The sequence below is a fragment of the Ahaetulla prasina genome, chromosome 13 (assembly GCF_028640845.1).
Source record: "Ahaetulla prasina isolate Xishuangbanna chromosome 13, ASM2864084v1, whole genome shotgun sequence".
Lineage (NCBI taxonomy): Eukaryota > Metazoa > Chordata > Lepidosauria > Squamata > Colubridae > Ahaetulla > Ahaetulla prasina.
This window is the reverse complement of record NC_080551.1, coordinates 15,841,387-15,856,685: the sequence shown is the minus strand read 5'-3', so window position 1 is coordinate 15,856,685 and position 15,299 is coordinate 15,841,387. Positions and strand designations below refer to the sequence as shown.

General features: G+C 41.5%; 1 protein-coding gene across 4 annotated transcripts in view; it reads left to right on the top strand.

The window, feature by feature from the left end:
- The window catches only part of EFL1 (elongation factor like GTPase 1), a 72,125-nt gene that overhangs the window by 23,705 nt on the left and 33,121 nt on the right, over positions 1–15,299 (top strand). For all 4 annotated transcript variants that reach the window (XM_058156298.1, XM_058156300.1, XM_058156299.1 and 1 more), the window contains one exon: positions 409–544. In XM_058156298.1, coding sequence (XP_058012281.1) covers positions 409–544 — 136 coding nt within the window. The remainder of the gene's footprint in view (positions 1–408; positions 545–15,299) is intronic.

Here is a 15,299-nt window from a genome sequence, read left to right as displayed (position 1 = left end):
CTTACACTGTGTTAAGCAATAGTCTTCATCCATTTGTATATTATATACAAAGTCAACTTTATTGCCCCCAACAATCTGGGTCCTCATTTTACCTACCTTATAAAGGATGGAAGGCTGAATCAACCTTGGGCCTGGTGGGACTTTAACTTGCAGTAATTGCAAGCATCTGTGTTAATAACAGACAGACTTAATCCGTTGAGCCACCAGAGGTAAGCCACTGTTAGGTCTTCTGGCTTACCAAAGGTTGACAATATTCCCCTTTCTCTCGCCATTTCTTTTGGCATTAAAAACTCAGGAAATACCCTTGTTTGTTGGGTGTAAGTGACATCTGCTTTGGGGAAATCTTTGCTGAAATCTAGAAATCAGCAGTTCTTGAGTGACTCATTTTTTTCCCCCCCTTCCCTTTAGCTTCCTCTGGGATGTTCTCCAGCTGAAGCTTTGCCATCCGTGCCTCATTTAGCTTGTTGCACATTGGAGGATCTTTATTTATTAATGGGGAGAGAGCTGGAGGAATTACAGGAAGTGCCCTCGGGAAATGTGCTCGGTAGGTGAATTAACTTTTTTCTATTGTGTCTTCCATGACTATCACACACTCAAGACAGATGTTCTCAGAGCAAGCCTAATGATACCCACAAACCCACGACTTCTTCATAGTTGAAAACTCTCTTTGGATGGATAGGAGAAATATCTCTACTGTCCCTTAGCCAGAAAGGTTTCCAGCATGTTTTAGCCCTGAAAATCATCATCTTCTTTTAACAACCCCATAATCCCCTACGGGGTGGAGTCTGGGCAACTGAATAGAGCTAGCAGAGTGTTTACTGGCCGGATGCCCTTCCTGTCGCCAATGTGGAGTTTTGTTCAGCAGATATACCGTATTCTCATTGTGCCCAGAGAGAGAAATATCTGCCCCTATGTAGGATCGAATTCAACAGCCTCCTGATTGTGAGGCGAGAACTTCCACCTCTAGGCACCACTCTGTTTTAGCCCTGAAAATCCTTATAATAAAATTAATCAGGACAACATACAGCTTAACCAAATACTGTATTTTTCAGAGTATAAGACGCACCTTTCCCCCCCCTAAAAGGGGGTGAAAATTTGGGTGCATCTTATACACTGAATATAGCCCCACCCACCCACTGGCCCCCACCTTTTGGCCTCTGCCTCCCAGCAATTTACCTCCTTGCAGCAAGCAGCAAGAAGAAACAGCCCATTTCAGCTTCAGCACAGCCTAATTAGCACAAGTTGATTGTCCCTTGGATCGGCCTCCCGACTCTCAGCTGTTTCAGGCTGCAGGGATTGCCATGGCCTATTGCTGCATGGGCCTCTGCTGCTTGCTGCAAGGAGGTAAATTGCTGGGAGCAGATTTTTTTTTCTTACGCTAATCAAGCTATGCTGAAAATGAAAATGAAAGTAAAGCAGGCTGTTTGCTGTTTGTTGCAATGAGGCAAAATTGCTAGGAGGCAGAGGAAGAGGCAGATTTCTTGTTTCCCTCACCAAAAAAGGTAGGTATGTCGTATAGTCTGGAGCGTCTTATACTCTGAAAAATACGGTACTTAAAAATGGTAATGAAAATTCTCATTATCAAAGGGTAATGGCAACTTTGCACGTGATTAAATACAGTGGTATCTTGGGTACTCAACTGGTTTGAAACTGATCGAATTTGGTACCCAATGCATTTTGATCTGAAAATGTTGTCACGGTTTGTTTGGTACGCACAACGCACAAGCTAGAACTTGTCCATTTCGGCTGCCTTCTGACTCACTACATCATTCCTTGTGGGAAAAATTTGTTTGGTACTCATTATTTTTGATATTCATCATGCCTTCCAGAACTCGAAATACCATTGTAACTGGAACTAATTTCAGAGTGAAGTAGCTGCTTGCTATCTAATCCAGGTTCACTTGTAGTATGTTTGTGTTGCAAGGAATTCTGGGAAATATAGTCCTATTGCATCTGAAGACACGGGGTTAATGTAACCAGTAATTGAACAGTCTCTAAACTTGGCTAAATGTTAACACAAGCATTGAAAGTGATCCCGTTTCTTATATACCGTACTTAATGTGAATTGTGTACTGCGTTTTCCATGCCTGTTGTTCTGTTTTATGTATTTTAAAAGTAAATCTTTACTTCCTTCTAAAAGTTGTGGGAAACTAAATTTACCTTCCAACTAACTCCTTGTTTACCATGGAAACTTGAAATCCTTTCCAGATGTCTCTTTCCCCCCCCTCCCCAACCCATTTGATTTGAGAACGCTGCCTTGGAAACCATGTGATTCTCATTTCTTTTCATCAGCGTTGGAGAAAATTATGAATATCAGCACGATTTCATCAAAACTGGTTTTGATTAGGTATTTTGGGAAAACTTTTGTGTTCTTAATAGCTTTCTGTTTTTTTAAAAAAATATTGGCTGGAATTTGGATTTATGAGACCTTATAAGTGATAGATTGTGGTCTTGCATCTCTCAAAAAAAAACACCCCAATATTTAATATTTAAAACATTGTCTTGTAGTTTTAGAGACTGGGTTAGTATAGGCATTGATGCTTCAAAATAACCCTTTCACTTACAGCTGGGCTTCCATCCTTTTTCCAGCCAAAGTGCTGGCATCCCGTAAGTTTCATTCCAAAAAGTAGTCGGGGCAAAGTTAAGACAAAGAAATGATGGTCAAAATCAGAACCAAACCAGCCCTGCCCAAAATATATCCACGAAGTCACCAGGACGTGAGCTAAACCGGAGGAGGCCTTTCCTATTTTTTTTTAGCCACAGGCAGCTCCAAACACATCATCTGAAGTTGCCTTTGGGGGAAATGAATCAGTTCCATCACTCCATCAAGTGTTTCTCGTGCCTTTGTTTTCGCACCACAATATTTTTAAAAGAAGGGGAAATGGAGGAGGAGGAGGAGGAGGAGGAGGAAGAAGAAGAAGAAGAAGAAGAAGAAGAAGAAGAAGAAGAAGAAGAAGAAGAAGAAGAAGAAGAAGGGGAGGAGGAGGAGGAGGGGAAGAAGAAGAAGAAGAAGGGGAGGAGGAGGAGGAGGAGGGGAAGAAGAAGAAGAAGAAGAAGAAGAAAAGGGGAGGAGGAGGAGGGGAAGAAGAAGAAGAAGAAGAAGAAGAAGGGGAGGAGGAGGAGGGGAAGAAGAAGAAGAGGAGGAGGAGGAGGGGAAGAAGAAGAAGAAGAAGGAAACTAGGCCACTGAAAAAGAGGAATGCCTTTGGCAATTCTTCGTTTGCAGGGAGAGATACTGGATATTCCATCTTGTGGCATTATTTGTGTGTATCACTCTAAAATGTAAAACATCTGTCAGTGGTAACTTCAGGATGAATTGAAAAGCCCCCAAAAAAACCCCCAGCCAATGACCTTTGGGGAAGCTTAATGCTGATTCAGTATCAGATTTTGAGTGAAGACATTTCTTTCTTATTGTGTCCCGTCTTCTATGGATTTGCTGTTGTTTTCATCGCTAGGCTATCCAAACATTGTCAAAGTTTAATTCCCCCCCCCCCTCATAAGATGTGCATTAACCTTTCGGTGGTTATTTTATAGACCTGCCATTTTCTTGCTTCTCGGATTCAAGAAAGCATTTATTGTACCTGTGCTGCAGTTGGTATCAGTAAAGGTTTCTCACTTGGATGGTCTGGTTAAATCTGGACTGATAGCTTTCCATGGGAACAATTCTGAACGTTGTGCTATTATTCGCATCGTGATTTTGGATTCTAAGTCATGCATTATTTTTCCGTTCCTTTTCACAGTCTCTCTTGTGTTTAATGCAAAAAACAGGGCAGTCATTATATAATACATTCAAGAAATACTATAATGGCTGCATCTACACATAACTCTAAACCAAGATTTGATGAACTATGTTGAACCATACCGAGTTCGTCTTTCCAGTAAGCAAGGTTTATTTATGCCTTTCACAATCAGTTTAGGATTATCCATTTTGTTCTGACCTAGGCTTCCTGAGAAGGCATAAATCACAATCTTAGTTCCAAAACACCTCTTTTATTGAGACGGCTGTGAATTATGGTCATTCACAGCCCCTAATGATTGGCAAAGAGTCTGTGAAGATTCCAACAGATGTCTGCTCAAGTTGACACAGTCTTCCAGGGTAATGTTGATAAGCACCCACCTTTATCTCGCTTGAAACGCTGCCAGAGACCTAATTGTCAATTAGTTTTGCAAGGCCAAACACAGTTTGTAAACCGCTTAGAGATGGCTGTAAAGCACCATAAAGCGGTATATAAGTCTAAGTGCTATTGCTAATGGGCTAATGTGCACAGTATTTCCACATGTATAATTCAACCACTGACAGTCAGATATCCTCCTGTTTTTATAATGGTTATGTTATGTTAACACATACAATGTTTTCTAACATTGGTGCCATTTCTAAGTCAAAAGGAGGTAAGAACGCTGTTGGATGAAACCAGTGACCCATCCAGCTTGTTATCTGTAACAAGTGAACCATCTGGATATCTCCAGACAGCCCATAAATGGAGCATGAAGAATACAGCTGTTGCTGTTATTGCTCAGCAACAGTTGGTAACTTGTTGCTTCTGATTTGTGGTTCCGTATAGCCATAGGGGTAACTACGTTGAATTAGCAACAAGAAATTTCAACAGCCACATCGAGCAAGAGTGTTTCATGATCAGCTCAGAGATAAATAACACTTGTAAGGCTGCAAGTTCTTTGAACCTCTCTCTTCATTGGACAACATGGGATTAAATCCAAAATGGTAGGAAGAGAAAGTTTAGAATAGAATAACAGAATTGGAAGGGACCTTGGAGGTCTTCTAGACCAACCCCCTGCTTAGGCAGGAAACCCTACACCAATTCAGACAAATGGTTATCCAACATCTTCTTAAAAACTTCCAGTGTTGGAGCATTTACAACTTCTGGAAGCAAGTTGTTCCACTGATTAATTGTTCTAACTGTCGGGAAATGTCTCCTTAGTTCTAAATTGCTTCTGTCCTTGATTAGTTTCCACCCATTGCTTCTTGTTCTATCCTCAGGTGCTTTGGAGAATAGTTTGACTCCCTCTTCCTTGTGGCAACCCCTGAGATATTGGAAGACTGCTATCATGTCTCCCCTAGTCCTGCTTTTCATTAAACTAGACATACCCAGTTCCTGCAACTGTTCTTCATATGTTTTAGTCTCCAGTCCCTTAATCATCTTTGTTGCTCTTCTCTGCACTCTTTCTAGAGTCTCAACATCTTTTTTACATCATGGTGACCAAAACTGGATGCAATATTCCAAGTGTGCCTTATCAAGGCCTTATAAAGTGGTATTAACACTTCACGTGATCTTGATTCTATCCCTCTGTTTATGCAGCCCAGAACTGTGTTGGCTTTTTTGTCAGCTGCTGCACACGGCTGGCTCATATCTAAATGGTTATCCACTAGGACTCCAAGATCCCTCTCACAGTCGCCACTTTTGAGCAAGGTATCACCTATACTGTACCTGCGCATTTTGTTTTTTCTTGCCTAAATGTAGAACCTTAGTTTTTTCACCATTGAATTTCATTTTGTTAGATAGCGCCCAAGGTTCAAGTCTTCAAGATCCTTCTGTATGTTGAGGCTTAGTAGTAGATTTAAGGAAAAAACTGTTTCAGGAGATTGTCCCAAAGGTGCTTTTCCAAAAGGCAACTGGACTTTCTTGGTTTTTTTTTTCTCTTGAAAACATTCCGCTTCTTATCCAAGAAGCTTCTTCAGTTCTTTGTAAGCTTCTTGGATGAGAAGCGAAACGTTTTCAAGGGGGAGGGGAAAACCCAAGTTAAGTCCAGATTGAGAATCTCCATATAAGTTTCAAGAGAATGCCTGCATTAGGTTCCATCGACTTTTTGGTGTTATATCCTTATTATGTCGTTAAAACCACAAAGTTTATGAAACAAAGATTGCTCCTTTAAAAGAAAGAAGAAAGTCATTGTTCATCCCAGCCATATGTTTTATTTTCTCTTAATTTTGTATTCACATTCCCTTGAATCGGGTGAAATCCAGAAGGTTCTGACAGGTTCTGGAGAACCGGTAGCGGAAATTTTGAGTAGTTCGAAGAACCGGCAAATACCACCTCTGACTGAGCCTAGAGTGGGATGGGAATGGAGATTTTGCAATATCCTTCCCCTGGAGTGGGGTTGGAATGGAGATTTTGCAATATCCTTCCCCCAGGAGTGGGGTGGGAATGGGGATTTTGCAATATCCTTCCTCCAGGAGTGGGGTTGGAATGGAGATTTGGCAGTACCCTTCCCCTGCAGTGGGATGGGAATCAGTCATGGGTTTCAAATCCCAGCGCTACTAGTTCGCTAGTGCGTGCGTGGGGGTGCTTTGCGAGCACATGGCGCTTCTGCACATGCGCAGAGTATTTTTGATGACATCTGGGCGGGTGAGTGGGGCCTCCCGCCACTGCCACTACCCGTTCACCCGAACCGGGGTGAACCGGGAGCAACCCACCACTGATGGGAATGGAGATTTGGCAGTGTCCTTCCCCTGCCACGCCCATCAAGCCACAGCCACAGAACCGGTAGTAAAAAAAAATTGAATTCCACCACTACCTTGAATTGCCCACTGCCCAACCTAAGATATTGCTCAACAACAGATCTCACAACAGTGAAAATCATTCTGGTCTCCGACAGTAGACACATCTCATAGATTTAAGTAGAAAGCACGGCTCTCTACTTAAATCTATGGGTTTGTCACCCTGGGTTTGTCCACTAGAATGTGACAATCTTGGTAAAACTGGCTTTTGTCTCCTCTGGTAAAACATACAGTCACATCATCTTAAAGTTTTATTTGCGGTTATGGAAACTTCTTGAAAATGTACAGCTGCCTGGTTATGGCTTCCTTAGCATCCATTAACAAGAGGGTTAGAATCATTTTTCTTTCCCCCTACATCCCTCTAATCTGGTCCTGTCGCATTGCTGCTCCATTGTGTTCCTCTTTTCTGCCCTTTCCCACCAATCCCTGCCAAAACCATCATTTCTTCAACGTTTCGAAACGTTGCACTTGGAATAAATCATGTCATGTTTTTAAGTGCATTTAGAAGAAAATTGGCCTTAATTCACAATAAACGTACGGGCAGAGTGATGAGGGGAAGTTTTGGGGCATAAAACTCAGTTGGACGAAAACCGACTGCATTATTTATAAGTATATTAAGGTTAAAAGTTGTGAACCTTTCAGCCTGATAATAATAAAAAAAAAAAAATCCCCCGTATCCATGAAAAATGAATTTGGCCTGATGGTACAACATAATTCTACAGTTGCTTTTTGAAATCCACAAATTCTGGGGAAAGTATAAAAATGCATTTACACTTTATAGCAAGGATGTAGTCCTCGACTTAGGACCACATTGAGGCCAACATTTCCGTTGCTAAGCAAGATATTTGTTAAGTGAATTTTGCTCCATTTCATGACCTTGCCACTGTTGTTAAGTAAATCCCTGCAGTTGTTAAGTTAGTCCTCAACTTAAGACCACAATTGGGCCCAAAGTTTCTGTCACTAAGTGAAAAATTCACTAAGTGAGTTTTGCCCCATTTTACGACCCTTCTTGCCACATAAGCGAATCCCTGCAGTTGTTGAATTAGTCACACGGTTGTTAAGCGAATCTGGCTTTCCCGTTGATTTTGCTTGTCAGACGGTCGCAAAAGGTGATGCCGGGGATGCTGCACCCGTCATAAATATGAGTCAGTTTGCCAAGTGCCTGAATTTTGATCATGTGACCACGGGGATGCTGCAGAGGTCATAAGTGTGAAAAATCACTCGTAAATCATTTTTTTCCAGTGTCGTCGTAACTTTGAATGGTCACTAAACGAATGGTCGTAAGTGGAAGACTACCTGTATAAAAACACGTTTACACTTTACTATTTGCATTGGACACAGATGACACAGATGACACAACAGTGATTGGTCTCATTCGAGACAATGACGAATCCGCATATAGACGAGAGGTCGAACGACTAGCCTTGTGGTGCAACCAAAACAATCTGGAACTGAACACACTCAAAACTGTAGAAATGGTGGTAGACTTTAGGAGAAACCCTTCCATACTTCCACCTCTCACAATACTAGCCAACACAGTATCAACAGTAGAAACCTTCAAATTTCTAGGTTCTATCATATCGCAAGATCTAAAATGGACAGCTAACTTCAAAAACATCATTAAAAAAGGACAACAAAGAATGTTCTTTCTGCGCCAACTCAGTAAGCTCAAACTGCCCAAGGAGCTGCTGATCCAATTCTACAGAGGAATTATTGAGTCTGTCATTTGCACCTCTATAACTGTCTGGTTCGGTTCTGCAACCCAATAAGAAAGACACAGACTTCAGAGGATAATTAGAACTGCAGAAAAAATAATTGCTACCAACCTGCCTTCCATTGAGGACCTGTATACTGCACGAATCAAGAAGAGGGCCGTGAAAATATTTGCAGATCCCTCGCATTCTGGACATAAACTGTTTCAACTCCTACCCTCAAAACGACGCTATAGAGCACTGCACACCAGAACAACTAGACACAAGAACAGTTTTTTCCCGAAGGCCATCACTCTGCTAAACAAATAATTCCATCATCACTGTCAGACTATTTACTGAATCTGCACTACTATTAATCGTCTCATAGTTCCCATCACCAATCTCTTTCCACTTATGACTGTATGACTATAACTTGTTGCTGGCAATCCTTATGATTTATATTGATATATTGACCATCAATTGTGTTGTAAATGTTGTGCCTTGATGAAGGTATCTTTTCTTTTATGTACACTGCGAGCATATGCACCAAGACAAATTCCTTGTGTGTCCAATCACACTTGGCCAATAAAAAAAAAATAAAAAAAATTCTAAAATTCTAAATTCTAAACGGGGGGAAGGTTGCTTTGGATCTGATATGGGTGTGCTTGCTATACGGGTAGTCCTCGACTTACAGCCGTTCATTTAGTGACCGTTCAAGGTTACAACGTCACTAAAAAAAAAGTGACTTATGGCCGTTTTTCACACTTGCAACCGTTGCAACATCGCCTTGGTCACATGATCAACATTCAGATGATTTGTGACTGGTTCCTATTTGTGATGGTTCCAGTGCCCCGGAGTTACGTGATCTGCTTTTGCAACCTTCTGACAAGCAAAGCATGGGGAAGCCGGATTCACTTAGCAACCGTATAACTAACTTAACAACCTCAGGGATTCACTTAACAACGGGGGCAAGAAAGGTTGAAAATGGAGCAAAATTCACCTAACAAATGTCTTGATTAGCAACAGAAATTATTAGAAAACTAGCAATATCCTTCCTATAAAAGACTACTTCAGCTTCAATCGCAATATTACAAGAGCAAAAAATAGATTCAAGCTAAATGTCAACCGCTTCAAACTTGATTGCAGAAAATATGACTTCTGTAACAGAGTTGTTAATGCTTGGAACTCATTACCTGGCTCCATAGTCTCTACTCATAATCCCAAAATCTTCAACCAAAAACTGTCTACTATTGACCTCACCTCATTCCTAAGAGGACTATAAGGGGCGTGCATAAGAGCACAATAGTGCCTACCATTCCTGTCCTATTGTTCCCTTCATTATATCAAATTAATATTATTAATGCATATTTTTACTTATATATTTTCTTCAATACATGTTGTTTTATCTATGACAATTGTTTGTGTATACTGTTATGACAAAATAAATAAAAAATTTGGGGCTCAACTGATTCACTTTACAAGTGTAGCAAGAAAGGCTGCAAAATGGAGCAAAACTCACTTCACAAATGCTTCCCTTAGCAACATAAATCTTGGGTTCAGTTGTGGTCGTAAGTCGAGGACCACCCTGTACCCATTGGCAGATCCGGCAGAGGGAAGAAAAAGAAAACCCAGGATTTATTTCCCTGCTTTGGAGCTGAATAGCTGCACATTACTACATGTCAGTCCTGTCAGAATGATGTATCGGAGGAGATGCTGCCTTGGTATTTTGGGAGCTTCTAATCCTGACACTTCAAGGAAAAAAAGCCATATTTTTTTTTCATGCTTAGTTAACAGTCTGTTCTCCCTTTTGCTGCCTTTTTATTTTGTCCACCCTCCTTTTATTGCCGATTGTGGACAATCATTGCAAAAGTTAGCATTAGGAAACCAAACACCGGAGATTTAAGAACAGCACAAAATCCAACTGTTGTACAACATACAACACGACAAACAGTTCGTTCAGTGACCGACAGTCCTGAAAAAGTGACTTATGACCACTTTTCACACTTATAACAATTGTGGTCACGCGATCAAAAGTCAGACGCTTTAGCAACTGACTCACATTTGTGATGGTTGCAATGTCCTGGGGTCACATTTATTTATTTATTTATTATTTAGATTTTTATACCGCCCTTCTCCCGAAGGACTCAGGGCGGTGTACAGCCAGATTTAAAACAATACAATATACAGATTAAAACAGCAATTAAAATAACATATTGTATTAGTGGCCAAGAGATTTAAAACCGTCAAATTTGACCCATGATTAAAATACCCCAATTAAAATTATTAAAATTCAAAAAATTTAAAAAATGAAGCCAGTCCCGCTTGGATAAACAAATGCGTTTTCAATTCATGGCGAAAGGTCCGAAGGTCAGGTAATTGACGCAAACCAGGGGGAAGTTCGTTCCAGAGGGTAGGTGCTCCAACAGAGAAGGCCCTTCCCCTGGGGGCCGCCAGCCGACATTGCTTGGCGGATGGCACCCTGAGAAGTCCCTCTCTGTGAGAACGTACGGGTCGGTGGGAGGCATAAGGTAACAGCAGGCGGTCCCGTAAGATGATCCCCTTTTGCGACCTTCCAAAGAGCAAAGTCAATGGAGAGACCAGATGCATTTTACAACCATGTGACTAACTTAACTGCAGTGATTCACTTTACAAATGCAGCAAGAAAGGTCGTAAAATGGGGCAACATTCACTTAACAGACGTCTTGCTTAGCGACAGAAATTTTGGGCTCAATTATGGTCGTACGTCGAGGTCTACCTACGTTTTCCCATCTTTCAGGAAGAGAGAAGTACGAACACAGAAAAAGCACCTTTTCCGGTGATGGTTTGGTATCTTCAAGGTGAAGAATGGAGGAAAAAAAAAAGTAATTTTGTTTTGTCTCTTAAGACTGAACACAAAAAAATAATAATAATAGAGTTTGTGATGATGAGTATTTGGGCAATGAAACTTAGCGAAGATAAAAACGGGAGCAATTTTGTATTTATGAAGCGTTTCGCTCGGAGACTCTTCCTTTCCTCTAGCGATTAGTTTATTCAATTTTGTCAAAGTAAATACTTCTCTTCCTAAATAATTTCGACGTAATATTGATTTTAGTCCTGGGGTGCTGTGCAGAAGTTTAAAATCACATTTGGCTTCGTTATAGAACTAGTAGCTTGGTGCTTTTATTATGTTGTTGTCATCATCGTTTTCTGCTTGGGCTCTTGCAGAGTTTGGGGATATTGTATTTTATCTCCTTTTTCCTCCAAAGGTGCCCAACTAGGCACGAGGTCATACACAGTGGTTACACACAGTTTGTACATCCAAATAAGTCGTATTATGATTTGGAGAGAAGCATAAGCCTCCCTTTGTAATATTATGTGCCATAAACCCAGCTGTGTTTGCACTGAAATCAAGCCACAGTAGCTTGCTGACTCTATCTTCGAAGTAGTCCTCAGCTTAGAATAGAATAGAATAGAATAGAATAGAATAGAATAGAATAGAATAGAATAGAATAGAATAGAATAGAATAGAATTCTTTATTGGCCAAGTGTGATTGGACACACAAGGAATTTGTCTTCAGTGCATATGCTCTTGGAGTACATAAAAGAAAAGATACATCAGAAAGCCTGAATTTCCATTTTAAAACGGCCCCTTGGGCTGGTGTCTTCCTTGCCACCTTCTCTGCCAAGCCTAGCAGTGGCAATGGTTCCCCCACAGCTTCCTGTCCTTCTTTGTTCCAGAGCTCTTCTGTGCAAACGTGTGTGGGTTAATTTTGCATTTTGTGATGGAGGAGTTGGGCTATTAAAAGAAGCCAGCTTGAGGCCATTCCAGCTTTACGATGCGTCTCTCTCGGCTTATAAGACGGACGGGCGGGCGAACGAACGAACGAACGCAGGAGGGCACTGTGATTCAGGGCCTTGCTATGCGGAGGGAAGAAAACAGCAGGCTGTGGGAAACAAAGAAAACCAAGCCCCAGCTCTCTTTGAAGGGGATAATTTCGTTAGCCCTCAGTTATGGAAAAAAAAAAGAGCAATCAGTTAAACCTTAGTGGGTTTTGGGGCTGTCTTCCGTACAGCTTTAAAAGCTTATAATCGGGTTGTGTGCAATCCTTGGTGCTCTTGTTTGCAAACATCCAACCTCAAAGAGCATCAAGGGCCCCACAGCCGAACCCTTAGGTACATCTATTCTCCTCAATTATGTTACGGTTGGAGGTCCTGAGTCACTTTCTTGTTAGCACCATTCATCCTTCCTCCTTTGTTGTCCCTTTACCTTCCACCTTTCATCTTTAGGTCTAATCTTTGCGGCTGCAAAATGAAAAATAAGGCACTCTCACCAAGGGTGGGCTGCTGGGGGTTCGCAGGGGTTCGGGAGAAGATTCTGTGCCGTTTGGAAAACCTCCAAATCCCACTCCTGGCTGACCCCTCTCCTCCCAGGAATCCTCACGCAGCCCGTTTTGGATGCAGGTAAGTGCAGGGCATGCGTGGAGGCTCGGGGAGGTTGAAAAATGGGCCTACCGGAAGTTTGGTAAATGTGCCCATTTCCGGCCTCCGGAGCCTGGGGAGGCCCTTTTTGCCCTCCCGGAGGCTCAAGGAAAGCCTCTGGAGCCTGGGGAGGGCAAAAAGCCCCTCCCCCCACCTTGGTGCAGGAGGATGACTAGGCCATGCCCACTATGGCCACGCCCACCCAGCAACCGTGCAGAGAACCCCTTACTAAATTTTTTGAAGCCCATCCCTGATTCTCATGCGCAGTTGAATTTCATCCACCCCCTCTGTTTTTTGGGTGGTGGTTAAAATATCAAGCTTTACTGACCTTTGCTTTTTTTATTATTATTATTATTATTTCAGAAGGAAATTATATGTTGGGCATTATCTCTGCGCAGTTCAAGCTGCTGCTCTTTGTTAGTTTTGCCTGCCAACTTGAAGGCTTTTGGGGTTTCGTTGCGCTTTTCGCCGGGCAAATTGTCCTGTGAAGTTTTTAACAGCCAGAAATGTACGTGTGTGCGCCTTCCAATCATGTTATCTTTGGAGATTTTAAGAGCTCTGATTCATCAGACTTGAGAATCTGTTCCAACTGCCTGTTGCAACCCAGAAGCCCTTAAACAGGATTTAAAGCACCACTTCCTACTTATACAAGCGGCGATGCGGAGCTTTGCAAAATACAGGGGTTGCATTTATTTATTTTATTTATTTATTTAATTTTGTCATAACAATCTAGACAAGCATAACACAAAAGATTATATAATATATAAACAAACATATGAGAAGAAACAAGGAGGTATAAGCATATATATATATATATATATATATATATATATATATATAGGGAAAGAAATAAAAGGAGAGGAACGGTGCGCACGTTTGTGATCTTATGCACGCCTCTTAAAGTCCTCTTAGGAATGGGGTGAGGTCAACAGTGGATAGATTTTGAATAAAGCTTTTGGGGTTATGAGAAGAAACCACAGAGTCAGGTAATGCATTCCAAGCACAGATAATTCTGTTATAGAAATTGTGTTTTCTGCAATCTAAACTGGAGCGGTTGACATTAAGTTTAAATCTGTTGGTAGCTCTTGTGTTATTGTAGTTGAAACTGAAGTAGTCATTGGTAGGAAGGGCATTACAACAGATGATTCTATGAGCTAAACCCAGGTCCTGTCAAAGGCGACGGAGTTCCAAGTTTTCTAAACCCAGGATATTGAGTCTGGTGGAATAAGGTATTTTATTGGTTACGGAGGAGTGGAGAATTCTTCTCGTAAAATACCTTTGGACACGCTCAACTGTATTGATGTCAGAAATATGGTATGGATTCCAGACAGGCAAGCAGTAGTCAAGAATTGGCCTAGCAAATGTTTTATATGTTCTGGTCAGTAGTGTGGTGTTTTTGGAAAAGAAGCTACGTAGAATTAAGTTAACAACTCTTAGAGCCTTTTTTGCTATGTAGTTGCAGTAATTGCATTCAGCCGGTAGGGCTAATAAAAGCTCTCCTCAGCTTGGCCTTCTGAATTGTGGTCGAGGACTACCTGTGTTGTAGTTTCCACCCACATCTGTTTTGGCTTTCTTTATTTTGGGGTGTCTGACATTCTCCCCACTCTTCCTTCTTTGGGGCTGCCGCCTTGGTCGTGCATCACACATTTCATTTTCTTCTTCTGTCACCTCCTCCTTTTTCTAAGAAATGGGAACTGCCGTTTCTCGAAAAATGGGTAGCAATTTCATCACCCCACCTCCCTTTTTTTCCCCCTTTCCTTTCCTGTCCCTTAAATTCAGGGAACACACCTGATTCGGTACAGTCTCGTGTGCCAAAAGGACACAGAAGTGATCTTTCTTCCCACCACAGAAAATACATTCTTATTGTCACCAGTTTAGTGCAACCTCTTGTAACGTTGGCACCTTGAGAAGAAGGCTATGAGTATCTTGTCAGGGGCTGGTATTTTAATCTGCTTTGATGACTAGTTTTGCCAGAGGAAGTTTTCTATTACATGTGTTAATGTGATGACAGCTGCTCTATTTTAGTGCGCATCACACCTTTCTGCAGTTGGTAGAGAGAGAAGCAGTGACTAAATGTTTTGGGCAGAAGGCAAAAGTGTTCCCTTTAAATAGCTGCCCAGCCGTTACTGGTTTCATACATGGAATAAATGGAAATGTAATGGAAAGAATGGAATGGAAAGTCATTTCTTTGGTTGATTAATAGAAAGAAATTCATTTCTTTGGATGGTTAAATCAGGATCCAATGTTCACTGGGACCAGAGATTTTGTCTTCTGAGTTTTTGGACCTTAGATGCTGGAGCGTCTAAGGATGGGCTCCAACAAGAATCCAAAAGCTCAGAAGATTAAAACCTCTGATCCCGGTGACCAGTTGGGTCTTGCAACATTATCCTGGGACATGTATATTTTCCTTTCATTCATGAGAATTAAATCAGCCCATTTACTCTAAAACTGCTCTTACAACAAAAGTTTTTCCTAACACTCCTAACCTAACAATTCAGAATCTGCTTTTCTGTAATTATTGGGGTGCTTCAGCAGAGGTCTTGACCTTCTTCTGTGGGGGCCGCACTTCTAGCAAAATTCAGTGCTCTGTCAACATAAACTAGGGATGTGGTGGCTCAGTGGCTAAGACATTGAGCT